Genomic DNA, 14,090 nt, shown 5'->3' with positions numbered 1-14,090 from the left:
CAGGGCCAAGAGGGGACTGGGGTCAGACTGGGCCAGAGGGCAGTGGGTGCCCCAGTAGATCAGACACAAAATTGAAGCCTGGTGCCACAGCAGGCCCATGAAATTTGACACCAGGCTCTGTGGTTTGAGTACAGCCCTACTTATCTCACAAAGCACAAACTGCTAGCTATGAAATTATGTAAGACCAAGTAGTTGTAGATGAAAATAAGCTAAATCATAATGCTGAAAGTTGAAAAAGAAGGGTCAAGAGGGACCTGGAAAGATTAAGAGTATCAGTGAATTATGAGAAGACATGGCTGAATGCATGGTTGTGGACATTTTTTGCCACAAGCTCTACATTCAGAGAGAAAAATTGGTGGTGAAATGAGGTGGTATGGGCAACGACCAGGGGAAAGAAGAAAGGGTTCAAAGTATGGCAGATCAAAGAATAAAAAGATTGTGAGAAATATAAACGAGCAAGGAGGTGGCAAAGAAAGTAAGTGGCAGAAGCTAGGACTAAAACCTGGAATATCTGAAAACAGAAGGTAGGCAGAAAAGACTTTCATCAACTTGCAAGGATTCAAGAGAGGGCAAACCAGAGATACCTGGGAAGTATGGTACATAGAAGAGAAAGCAGGCAAAATTTTGGCAGAGGCAGAAAAGATCAAAGATAGCTGGAAGCATTAATCTGAGAGATATATCAACAAAGCTAGCTCAAGGCAGCGGTACAGACAAGTTTTGGTAAATCAAGTGCTGGTTGTATCAATAATACAGAAAGTAGTAACAGATACCTTCAATAAAATGACAGATCAGAAAGCTGTAGGACCAGACAGAATACCAAGTGAGACATGAAAAACACTGAAATATGAAAGCGAAAGTCTCCTCAACAGGTTCTTGAATAAAGATCACGTTATGCAAAAAAATGCCAGATGTATAAAGAAAGAGCTTATTTTTCAAAATAAAGAAAATGTATAAGACTGTGGAATAAAAGTAATGAATTTACACCACAAACTGGTGGGAAAGGATCATCAAACCAAGACTGAGACGTGAAGTTAAACTTGGCTACAATCAGTTTATGCTCATGAAAATAAATCAACTGTTGATGCCATCTTTGCAGTGATGCTCTCAATAGAAAAGTACAGAAAAACTAACAAAAATAATCCTTCACCTGGTGTTCATTGACAAGGGGAAAAGCATATGACCATGCACCAAGAGAAGTGATGTGATGGTACATGAGAGAACAACTGGTACCAGAAGTCTGAGAGAGTTGTGCAAGACACATAAGCAGCTCAGCAACATAGGTTAGAAGCACAAGCAGGGAGTGGAAGATTTCGTGGTCAAGATTAGGGTCCAAAGGTCAGCATTTAAGCCCTTTCCTGTTTGTGCTAGTCTTGGACACACTCACCAAGGACATTTGGAAGAATGCCCCCTGGTGCATGATGTTCACAGATGTTGTGGTCTTGATTGCAGAAAGCAGAGAACAGGTAGAGAGTGACTTGGATAGATGGAGGAACATCCTGGAAAGACACAGCCTATGCATCAGCAAGGAAAAAACAGAGAACATGTCACACTTTCACTGAGGGAAACACATCTAAGGCACTGGAGCACCGCCATATATCATCGGGGTGCAAATTAAAGTATTTGGGGTCCATTGTGTAAGAAAGCAGAGAGATAAAAGAAGTCAGGATTAGAATAAATAAGGCATGGACAAAGACAGAGCAAAGTGAGTTGAGTGGTTTGCAACAGAAAAATGTCTGTTTGTCTGAAAGAAAAAAAAATGGCAGTGATAAAGCCAGTGCATGGATCTGCTCAGCAATGAAGAAACAAGTTATCCATGATGAAGATGACTGGGATGCAAGATCATGCAAAAAATGAAGAGAAAAGCCTGCAACCGGATCTAGTTTTGCAACTGGCAAAGGGGACACGATAGAGGAAAAACTGAGTAAAAGCAGACAGATGGTTTGGGCACATTGCCAGAAGGCCTGGAAAGTATGTGGGAAAGAAAAATTTGGGCCATGAGAATCCAGAGCAGAAGAAAGGAAGAAAGATCCAAGAAGACACAGCATGAAATGTGTAAAACAAGCCTCAAGAACATGTGGTCTTTCAGAAGAGATGGCAATGAACAGCAGTTTGTGGAGAAAGAGGACTGAAGAAGCAAATCCCAGTAAGTGGGAAATGTGCTGAAGAAGAAGAAATTTCAGAAATACAGTACTTTGGTGGATGAACATTGTGATAAGCTTTGATTGAAAATTTTTCACGTTCATGTTTTAAAGTACCAATTGCAGACAAATAAGCAAAGAGCCAGGATTATAAACTACAGACTATCAAGTACAAATCACAAATTTGGAAGTTAGATAGTAAATATTTCAGAAATGGAGCCCTCTCCATTTCTACTTCCTCTCCAAATTACTTTACATTCCTTTATGTATTTTAACAAGAGAACTTATATTCCCTCTTTGCTGCTGCTCAGTTTGAACCATGCAGAAGGATATTTTACAATATAGCTAACAATTATTACCAATAAAATGATAAATAATTAGAGTTACAAATTCTTTATCTGAATTTGTTTGCTTACAACACCTGACATATATTTGCTATTAATTGTCACTTTATAAATCAGTATTTCAAAACAAAATCAAACATAGCTGAAAAATTTAAAAAGACATTCATTATACCTATCAGAGAAAAAAACTGGTAGAAAGAATAAACTAAAAGCAAGTTAAATTTCACTGTAGGAAAAAGTGTTCATAATTTACTGCCAGTCCACAGAGATGACATTTCTCAAATAACGTGAGGGGACTAGTGGAATTAAGGGGGGTTGTTATTTCAAAGCCAAAGTTAGTTAAATGCAGAATACGGGGGTGGAGAAAGAGTTCTCTTATTGTATTTCATTAAACACAATCATCAGTCCTACTCCAAAACATATTACTTCCTGCTCCCTAGGATGTACATATTTATCTTGTCAGAGGGAGGCAAGAAAGGAAGCAGCATTATTAAAAGTTAGATTTTGAAGGTTTCTTGAAACAGAAGAATTAGATTTTAATTAAGGAAGCTATTTTGCAAAATTGGAAATCTGGGAAAAATTTTTTTTTTTTTTGTGGTCACAAACCAAGGTAGCAAAAAAACCCAAAATTTTTAATTCAAAAAACCCAAAGATGTGTTGGGTTGTTTTTGTTTTGGAATTATTACCACACTGTCTTAGAAGTTGTATGTGGTTGCCTCATGCCCCTACACTCCTTAAAAGGACAGACTCTAAATCTCCCATGATACCTCCTCATGATGGAGCATGGGAAATATAGTCTGATCAGGGAACCTGACCTCAGAAGAGAAGGGATTCTTGAGGCATGCTACAGTGTAAACCAACCTCCTCCCCACCCCGTCACTCCCAAACAACAGCATCATTTCCAAATGAAGAAAAAGTATCTCTTTGGCAATTCAAATCTGAATGTTAACGCACTGACATTCAAATTTGGCACCTTCCCTGCAAGGCAAGATGCAACTGTTTGTCAGCCTTACACATTAGCAAAGCAGACCACCCACCATATTCTTGCAGGGCCTGCTGTTGCTTCACCAGTATGCAGAGCCACTTTCTAGATACAGATTCCTCAAGGTATCCATGAGGTCCTGAAAGCCATGACAGTTGCCCATCCATGGTGCTGGGGGAAGGACAGCTGCCTCAGTAGGAAAGGGCAGTGACAACAGCTCATTAGGAAGCTCCTGCATCCTACAGACTGGGTGCAGAAAATCTTCCTATTCTAGGGACATGAGATCAAAATGTTGACTAGGGCAAAGGTGGGGGTGCAAGAAAACTGAAGCAGACAACCAGTCCCAGAAAACTTCCCACAGTGGAGGGTCCACAGCCAAAAGAGTTCACATGGGAAGGTTAGGGAAAGACCCATAAGAGCACTGAACTACAAGCTAGGAAGTGTGAGGCAGTGGCCTAGTCCAGTGCTTTTCTTCAAGGGAAACCTGTGGCCATGGTAAGAAGTACTATAAGCACACTCAGAACCATGATCATTTTTGGAGTAAAAGAGGACTCTTCGTTTAATTGTTCCAACAAGCCTGAAACAAGGGATGGTTCCATTGATCAGAGCCTGAGCTGGGGGGCTGATGGATTCAGAGCCAGAGAAAGTAGCAAAGTCTACAGTCTCAAATGGATCAAGTCACCCAGTTACATGAAATAAAGTGATGCCACTGAAGACATCATCACTAATGGAGAAGATAGTACTGCAGGAGACCACACTGGCAGACCACATCTTGGCAGAGTGGTAATGTTAGTGTACATGTTCTCAGTGCCACATCAGAAGTCTGTGGCAATGTGCTGGATCCATGAAAACAAGGTGATAGAGTAGGCATAAAAGAATGACTTGGATATTTATCCTTGCACACTGAAGAGGGTGACTTGCGAGGGGGAAGAATCAGTGCCAGTACTTCAGCACTGAAATATTTCTGCACTTCTTTGGGATCCCCATGAGACCTCACAGATTTGGCCGGTGAAAGGTCAGAATTCCACATAGTACTAAGCTCTGGGGTCAGAGAAATCCCATCAATTTACCCAGGAGGAAAACCTAGAGTCTGATCTTGTGCTTCTTTCAGAATCAAACTTGCGGACAATAAGGAATACAAAATAGTTAAAAAACAGGAGCAGAATTTACTATCCCCGACTGTGGGACATATAGTGCTATTGCAGGAGGGACACAGCTTGAATCCAAGTGATCTGGGGCAACCTACCTTGATGGTCAAGTGAGGGGGAAAAACAAAGCTTCATTCAGTTGGAGAAGCTACTTGATGCAACCCAGGGGAAACTCACAGCTCACTAACAGGTGGTGGAGACAAAGAGAAATGGTGGAAAGGGGATGAACTGAAGAAAGCCCCAAAATAGCAGGAAAAAAGCAGATTCTGAGTACCTCTGTAGGGCAAAAACACTGACTAAACCAAATTACAAAAGCCCTGTCTCAAGCCCAGATGGTCAAGAGGAATTGAGGGACAGGAAGCACATGTTGCCATTTATGTAGGAGTTCAGAACACAAGGACAAGCAAAACATATGTCCACTGTAAAAGGTACTGCTAGGGTAAAAATCTCTCAGAGCCCGAGTACTTATAGCACAAGTGTAATACAATATGCATATGTACAAACAATTAAAAGGATAAATGAGATTATTAAGCTTACCAGTTTCCAAGTCATATTTAGGCACTTGTTATACTTCTTTTTATGGGATTATTTTAAGCTTTTTATTGCAAAATACTTTACTGAAACTTAAGCAACACAAAGTTGCATTTATTTCTGGATCCTCACTATACATGGAATAACTTAATGGTGCAGTAAGAAGCTCTTTGACAACCATGTGCAGTGACAACCACACTTAGGATAGTGGTTTTCAAACTGTGTTCAGTAGTAGGATAGAATTCTCCAATAGGTCATCAGGGATTCTACAAAGTCTGCAGATAATGGAAGACTGGGCCATGTTACCCCATATGGCTCATGGAGCCAGGGGCAGGGCAGAAGAAATGATATGGAAAAGTTCTGTGACTTCAGGAAGTTTGAAAACCACTGACTGTGGGGTGTGGGGGGGAGGAATCTAAAAAATCCGAACACTGCAGCACATCAGAAAGCTTGGCTGCTATGCTGGATTGACGCCAGAAAATCAAGTGCAAGCAGACAAATTTTACAACTTCATTAAAAAAACCCCAAAAAACCCACACACAAAATACCTGAACATAAGAATTTTCAATTGACTTTTGAAATTGAACCCAAACTTTAAAAAGCACAAAACCTAGCCAGAGGGACTTCTCCAAGGGGATCCCCCATGTTGCAGGGAGAGTTTTAAAGTTTTCACACAACCCCCACAAGAATCCTGTGGTGTCCCATGGGACCACAGCATTTAAAGATTACATTATAGGTCCAAAAAGAAAACATTTTTTCCTAGAACAGAGGTAGCGATAGTTTTGTCATTTGGGACACCTGGGGTACTACCCCACTCCAAAATCGTACAGTAAAATTAAATCAGAGAGAGAATGTTTCCATTACTGCAATATGCAACATTTACCACTGTTAAACTGAACTAGACAAGTCATGAAATAAACACGTATAGGTATCTGTGCCAGCACTGAGACTTCTGCTTAGCTGATGTTAGGGCTGTCTAACTGGTAGCCTCTAGGCTGCATGCCCCTGCCCCAGTGGGTGAGGCAGCATGGTGCAGTGCAGCCTGTGGTGCCAGGAAAGCCAGCAGCCCACAGCACCTATGCAGTGTGGTGCTTACAGGGAAGCCTGTGGGGAACTGGATATGAGGTGGGATTGCAACAGGGTGGGAATGTGCTCACCCAATGTACACAGAAAGGGAGTTGGGGGAAGGGGTAGGAGTGGTGAGAGTACTGACAAATGGAGTGTGCAGGCTGGGGGGTGGGGGGAACATAGCCCAACAGTACTGCCCTTGATGTGTGCAGCCCACGGCACATGTGGCCTCTGGCTACTTTGAAGTTGGACAGATCTGGTTTATGTGGTACAGACAGAACTACTGCAGAAACCAAGTTTCACTGAGCACCCATCAGCAATACTGTGAACATGCAAGTCAAATTTCAAGTGTTCTAATTAACGTAAATTAAAATACTCCACAATTTTAACTCAGGGTGCCTCTGCAAGACCTAGGACATAACTTTTGGTTAAAAAAATGTAAAGTCATCAAAACCAAACTATTATGTGTTCAAGAATCCTCAAACTCTTCATATAAAAGATTTAGTTTTACCAAAGCATGATGAAATCTATTAATAATGAAGCAGAAACCAAGTCCCAAAGCGATATATGATTTCTAGAAGAAAGCCAATAGATAAAAGCTTTTAGCCCCATTACAAGCTTGTGGCAGGATGTGTGTTCAACTACACTAAACAAACTAAGCTATAATACGCTATGTATTTTGGAGTGTAGCACTGTATTACAACTCAATTGATATCTATAAGAAAGCCAAGAAAGAGAGAGAAACAATCATATGAATATTTATTTCAGTCATTAAAAGAACCAGACAAAAACCTAGCCACTTCACAGACAATATTTTACAATTGTCAAATTTCCCACATATTGTACTTGTATTATTTAATATATTATTTTAAGAAAGTGTACCAATTGAAATGTTGTGTACTTAGAAAGTTATAATATACTAAATATTTTAAAGTTAAGACTAGATAATGTTTTTACTCTTAAAACACCACCTGTCAGTAATCAAAAAAACAATTCTCCTCTTGAAATTAATGCCTATACAGTGCTCTATCCATTTTTTCTTGAAAAGTTCATAATTGTACTTGTAAACCATTCTGCAATGGCAATAAGTTTTAGGCTGCTTTTGAATCATTACACAATTATCAAAAATGATTTAGCAAGGCTTTATATATTTTCCCTCCATGTCTGATGCACAAACATAGCTCACAATCCTATATTTTAGGAAATTAGAGAAAATACATAGTGTTTTGTTTAATTTATTGAGCAAAATATATTTAAGTGATGGTAACTGAAATGCAATTAGTTTAACCAGTTGCCCTTCATTTTCTGATGGGGCTTTTCTGATCTTTGCAGTTCTTAGCCTTCAGATTATTTTAGGATAGCATAAAGGTGCATATAGGTTAGTGATTCTCAAACTTTTTAGACTTAAGGTACTATGATTTATCTGAATTTAGTGGCAACCCATTTCCCAGGAAATGCAGGCAGGGCCAAAAGAAAGTAGCTGCAACCAGCAGAAGGTGTTCCTGGCTGCATTAGGTTTATCAGGCTTCTGTTCAGGAAACCCGCATGAATGTACCCCTTGTACTGTACTAATACTTAACATTTCAGTCAAACATGTTTACTTGAAGAAGCATGCTAATTTTTTATTAATGCATTAATATAGAGTGGCTCTCAACCAGGGGATGAACTTAATGTAGGCAGGAGTGCCTACTAGTACAGCCACTTCCCTGTGCAGGCTCTTATGCACCTCCTGGAAACAGAGGAACATAAGGCAATGTCAAGTGGCAGTGGCACCCCTGAAAAGATCTTGTGGCTCCCCAGGTATTTCTTGAACAAAAACTGTTAACATAACAAAGTGTTTAATTAATGTATAAAGATTTTCTTTAACCTCCCCCCCTCACCAAAACCCCTAAAATAACAATATATTTAATCCACAGTGATAATCACATCTATCAGATACAATAAAGAACTAGAATCCACTGAGGGATTTTCTGGGCAAATTTAAGTAAACATCAGATCCATAGTCCTACGCCAGCTACAGAGTTTAATCTTATTCAATAGTTGCTATGTAACAATTAAAAAACAAAACAAAACAAGGCTTACACTTTCAGAGCCATCGTCTGACTCTAGAGTATTTTTGTCCATTTGGGCTGTAAGTTCCTCTGTCCTTGCTACAGTGATGGAGGCTACTCCTGATAATTAAATAGCTTCGGATAGAAATAAGTACAAAAGAAACACTGACTTTGCCGTAAACCTAATCACAATATAAAAACATTCAGAGGGTTTTGCAGATGACAGGACACTTACAACCGCATGCAAGGTTTGACTCACTACACATTACAGTGTTTTGTACTGTAACCAAACTGGTAAAGTGTTTATTTTTCTCCTCTGATGTAACTTAGCACAAATGCTAAAATTTTGCCTACCTGTTGTCTTTCCCATTCTGTATTGCTGAATAACGATCTGTAGATCGTTCACAAACGTAGGTGTTCCTTCTTGTCATCCCACCAACTGGAAAAACATTGTTCTAGAAAGGAGGATACAAGAGGAAAAATAGAAACAATTCATCCAAATTATATGGGTATCAAGGTATAAGAAAATGCAAACATATTTGACAAATGAAAACATATTTAATGCCGTGGCAAGTTATACGCTCAACTGTTTATGAAAAAGACATTAACTAACCTTTTGACACAAAAAAGTTACCTCACCATCTATCCATCTCTAATCCTGTCGTTACCACACTATCTATGGATAAAAGCATGGAATAAGAGCACTGAAGAAAAGCATGGAAAATAAAATAAAAAAGAATGGGAAAGTGAAGTTAATGCTTTATTAACAGCCAGTTTCTAACGATGGCAAAAAAGGTACATAAGTTCCAGTCCTGCTAGGAATGTGAACTATGATATCCCTGTAAGGTCGCAATGAGGTTTGCAGGACTATTTGGGTGTACTGGTATGCTATCCAGTTCTGATGCTAATTTCCCCCCCCCTTTGCTGAAAGGAGATTTTTGCATTACTCAGCCTTGGTATTATGCTGAAATTAGGAATTACCACATGGAATTGAAGTGTATTTTGTGAGAAAGTACAGCAATGAATGCCAAATACGTTTTTGTGTTAAAATGGTGAAGGTCACAGAGAACTATTCTTTGATAGTCTGTCCTTACCCACACTCTGCTGATGTATTTCTTGCCACCATGCTATTTGAAATTATTTTTAAAATTGTCTCATTCTCTCTGCCTTGCCTTCTGCTTTACTCATCTATGCCAAGTTAGTTAGAAATTAATGTTAACATAACAAGTTAAAAGAAAAGTAGGATTTTTTCATAAGAAATGCTTGCTTGAGCTGAACTACAACCACAACATCATACGGTACTATCTTAAGTTAGCTCCTCATGAAGCCTCTCTCACAAATGCCCTAAAAATAGTAACAGATCCATACTGTACAATCATAGTACCGAATAGTAAGTACATGAATTTTTTTCACTCTCCCTCATAAAAATACTCAATTTAATTAGCTCTAAGTAAAGAAATACTTTGGATATATCAGCTTCTAACACTCACCAGCATAATCAGCTTTTGGGTGATACAGTTTTGAGGAGGCCCCAACAGATTGATTATCTAATAAAATTTCATCTCACAGGATTCAGTTCAATCACACATCCACTGAACCCTAACTTCAAGTCCCACCAGGGAGAAGTTTTTAAATAAGAGAAAAATAGTTTTAACGCAGCTGTGATCTACTGCAGATGCTATCAGAGTAGAAGTAGTCTTTAAATGTAGTGGATTTAAACATGTTATGCTTATAGAGTTTCTTTAGCAGGAACATGAATTCCATCAAATTCCATCCTAATAATCCAGAAGAGGCCACAGTGAAATTCCAAAGAAAAGTGAAAATTTCTACAGAGTGCATCTTGTCCTTTTTTTGGCCTGAACTGCACAAATGCTTCTGTCTTCATATTTGACAAAGTATATTTTATCTTGACAAAGATGTCTGATTCTTATAACTTGTGAGACCTGCATATTCTAAATAGCTCTTCCAAGTTCCTGGGTATTTAGTTGTAGCCGTGTTGGTCTAAGGACATAGGCAAGGAAGGTTCTTTGAGTAGATGTGATATCTTTTATTAGACAAACTGAGTAGTTGGAAAAAAGTTCTTGGCAAGCTTTCGAGCACAGTCACCTTTCTTCAGGCATAGAGAGTCTCTGCTGGTCTGAAACTCATTCCTTGGAGTCTCAGACCACCAGAGACTCCCTATGCCCAAAGAAGGGTGACTGCGCCCAAAAGCTTGCCAAGAACTTTTTTCCAACTACTCAGCTGGTCTAATAAAAGATATCACATCTACTCAAAGAACCCTGTCTTCCAAGTTCATGCTTTAATTAGGCATCCTGTATCCCTATTCAAGTAGCAAGAAATGCTTTAAGTGTATGTACTGAACATCCACAATGCTGTTCAATCAAGCCTGGCACCATGTTAGGTGAGATTATTACTGAAAGTATAAAAGGAAAAAACACTTTTGGAAGCAGCCTGGAAGCTTTTATTTTTTTAAAAAGATAATTATAGCATAGCTTCCTATCGATATACCAACATAAGCTATTAGAATACATGGTTAACAGAATATTCACCAATATAAGGAGAGTATATACGGAATATACCGTATACACAACAGATTATATCCCAGCAACTCTTGAAAAAAAAAAACCACCCACATACTCACACTTGGAACAGCAGTTGATTTCTTTCTTTCTGGACCGACAAGTGGACTTGCAGCCATTTCTCCTTTGGATCCAACCGTAGTGCTGCTTAGTTTACGTGATGCATCCTTATCCCAGTCCTCTTTCTGTTCGCTCTCCACACTGTTTGCCTGAGCCCTTTTAGTGTATGATACAGCAGGAGGAATTGAAGGACCAACTGTCAAATAAAAAGAATATGAATACTATCTAGAAACTATCTTTGCATGTTCCTCAGTCAATATAGGCTGAAGTATAATTCTCTGATAACCAACTCTGAATGACTAAGGCAATGACTGGTGCGCACACTGACTGTTACGGAAGCTAAAACAACAAAAAAAACCAACTGTGCTTTACTGGAAGAAGCAAAGCATTAGTTTGACCTGGCTCTGCAGCACCTGTATAATAGATCAGGCATTTCAGCAGGGCTTTTGGGTGCTTTTATCTAATGCCGATTCAATCAGCATTAGAAAACAGCACCAAAAAAGCCCTACTATAGCACCCAATCAGCCAGGTCCAACTAATGCAGTGCCTCTTCTGGGCGTGTGCTGGGCACAGCAGGGGAACGCACCAAGTACAAAGTAAAGTGCCGTTTTAGGTTTTTTTAACATATGTAAGCAGCCATTAGTTTTAAAATGCATCTGCCTCTTCATTACACTTTTTGTTTTCACATTTGTAAGTTCATCATATACTTCCTGTTCCATACTGGTACCAAACTTTAAGTTTAAAATTAGTATTAATTATTTTAATCATTAATAAAATTATTAAAAAACAAGCAAAGAAAATGGAATATCAAGCGAATGAAAGGGAAATTGTTTCCTATTTTTAATATTTTATTTTTAAAAGACTTTTCCCTATCCTCTCTTTAGCAAATGAGCAACAACAGCTTTCCCTTTTCAACTCAATTTTTAAATATTTTGGGGAAAAGCTGTCGTACTCCACCGACATAAATAAAACTAATTTATAGCAGCTAAAGATCTGTCCTTAAGTACCGGCCACTTCTAGGGAAGAAGCAATAATGACCTAGCAAGGAAGAAAAGGAAAAATGAAAGATTTGTTCAAGGACTTAATTCAAACATTTTATATGTGTGTGTGCGCGCGCACGCGCGCATGTGTGCACACACACATATATAATAATTATTATGCAAATATAATTATTTATATACACACACAAATTGGTTATGAAAAGTAAGGTCAAAGGGATTAATTTGTTAAACTGGCCCTTCTTTATCACTGAAGCATTTCTACAAATAAAAAGCATTATGGGGTGGCATGATGAAGCATAAAACAAATGCACAGAAAAGTGGACCTGCCAGGATCACAAAACACCGCACACCAACTTAAATTGTGTATGTTAATTTACTTGTTTGAATATCATTCCCACCATGATCACTGAACCGCCGTTGTTTCTGATTAGTCGATATACTCCGTTGGACTTTCAGGTGAGCGGGAGACTGCACAGAGCTGTTGTTGAGGTCACTGCTAGGTCGAGACCGCTGACTCAGGTTACTACTGGACAAGGACTCACTTCCTTCAAACTAGAAACATAAAAAAGCAGGGGTTTTCAGATAACAGAGCAGGGGGAGGGACGGCGGGGGGCAGCCGCATACAGAGTGGGGTGTGGTAGTGGCCACACACACAGCAGCAGTGGCAAAGGGTGGTGCTGGCACACAGAGCAGAGGGTGGGGGTGGCAATGGTTGCATGTGGAGCAGTGGCAGCAAAAGTTGGTGGTGGGTGGCGGCGGCAGCAGCTGCTGCATGCGAGCTTTCCCCCCCACCTCCCTGGTTGCATCTGGCAGCCAGCCTGAAATTCCAATTGATGGAATTTCTGGTTAGTTAAATGCCAGATAGCAGAAATTTTACTGTAAATATATTTACAGAAATAAACTGAAACCTTACACTGTATTTACTTCCATGCCACATGCACCTTTTCCCCCTAAAAATCAGCCCTCTAAAACAGAGGTGGGTGTCTTAAGCAAGGGAGTTTATTTTTCTTTGCTGAAACAAAGGGAGGAACAGAAAAATGCAGATACTTTGCTCTAATGGCAGCTAAAATAGCTACCATTTCTCGCTGGCCCCACCAAGCAGAAAGTGTGGAGTTCAATGTTAACCCTCTCACAACCACTAAAGAATTTGCAGTAGCCATTGGCTAAGTGCTGTAGCTTCTGCCTGAAATCTCAATTGAACTGGCTCAGGGCATGTAAACTGCTGCGTGCAGCCTGTAGCATCTTGATGAGATTTTTGGTATGCAAACAAGACTTTATGATTCACAAGAAGTCGAATAAAGAATTATTTGCAATAAAGAAGCAACTGTTATTACTGCCCTTTAAGGGCCTGGGGCCTAGCTTTGTTGCTGTCCTACCACACCAGAAATTTCTTGCTGCTTCCTCCAGACTGTCTCCTAGATTGCCACTCTTCCTGGCCACTTCTATTTCTAGGAGGGCTAACTTATCCTAAGTCACACAGTGGGTTGCAACTCTGGGCGGGGGGAGGGGATTCTACCTTCTGTCTTTCAAAATCCAAGGTGCACGTCTTATTTGAGTGTGATATGCAGGAAAATATGGAATATACTATCCAGCCTTACGTAAAGTGATATATGAGAGCGCCCTTAGAACAGAATACTCATTTCACTGTAAATAGATGAGTATGTGTTAGAATTCTGCACTAGGGAGGAAGGGAGATAAGTTGCGACTGGGTTCTCCTCCAAGTTCCATGTATGCTCACCTCACCTACACTCTTTTGATCCCTGGTCAAGCATTCATGTGGCATCATAAGTAGAATAAAAACTAGGCAAGCCCCAAAGTATTAGCTAATTTATAAAAATTTAAGCATTATGCCTTATGTCTAATTAATTGCCATTCTGAAATACTGCCTATTCCAGACAAGCGTGGGTCAATTTCTTTGGTTCTGCATTGCTTTAGAAGCAAGAGGGAAAGCAAAGGAACACAATTATATTAATATACAACTACTCAAACTGAAAAGGATTCATCTCCTTCAAAGTGAATATTTCAGACAGTTTTATTTGTAAGTTTTTAAAATGAGGCCTGTCAGGACTAGACTCAAAGCCCACTGAAGTCATGAAGACTCCAGGCTTTCAACAGACTTTGTATCAGAACCTCAGTAAACCCTTTCACAGTAAGGAAGAATATCTAGATCTCTCTCAATCCCCTGATT

General features: G+C 39.5%; 1 protein-coding gene across 1 annotated transcript in view; it reads right to left on the bottom strand.

Annotated features, from left to right (window-relative positions):
* MARK1 (microtubule affinity regulating kinase 1) overlaps nt 1-14,090 on the bottom strand; it is a 104,837-nt gene that overhangs the window by 16,724 nt on the left and 74,023 nt on the right. Inside the window, exons 11-13 of the mRNA XM_019516478.1 lie at nt 12,301-12,454; nt 10,904-11,097; nt 8,617-8,717 (exon numbers count right to left, since the gene is read on the bottom strand). Of these exons, the coding sequence (XP_019372023.1) occupies nt 8,617-8,717; nt 10,904-11,097; nt 12,301-12,454 (449 nt within the window). The remainder of the gene's footprint in view (nt 1-8,616; nt 8,718-10,903; nt 11,098-12,300; nt 12,455-14,090) is intronic.

Source organism: Gavialis gangeticus, unplaced genomic scaffold (genome assembly GCF_001723915.1).
Source record: "Gavialis gangeticus isolate Ggan-Ray unplaced genomic scaffold, GavGan_comp1, whole genome shotgun sequence".
NCBI classification, from domain to species: domain Eukaryota; kingdom Metazoa; phylum Chordata; order Crocodylia; family Gavialidae; genus Gavialis; species Gavialis gangeticus.
Note: the sequence above shows the minus strand (reverse complement) of the source record. Positions and strands in the feature narration are given on the sequence as shown.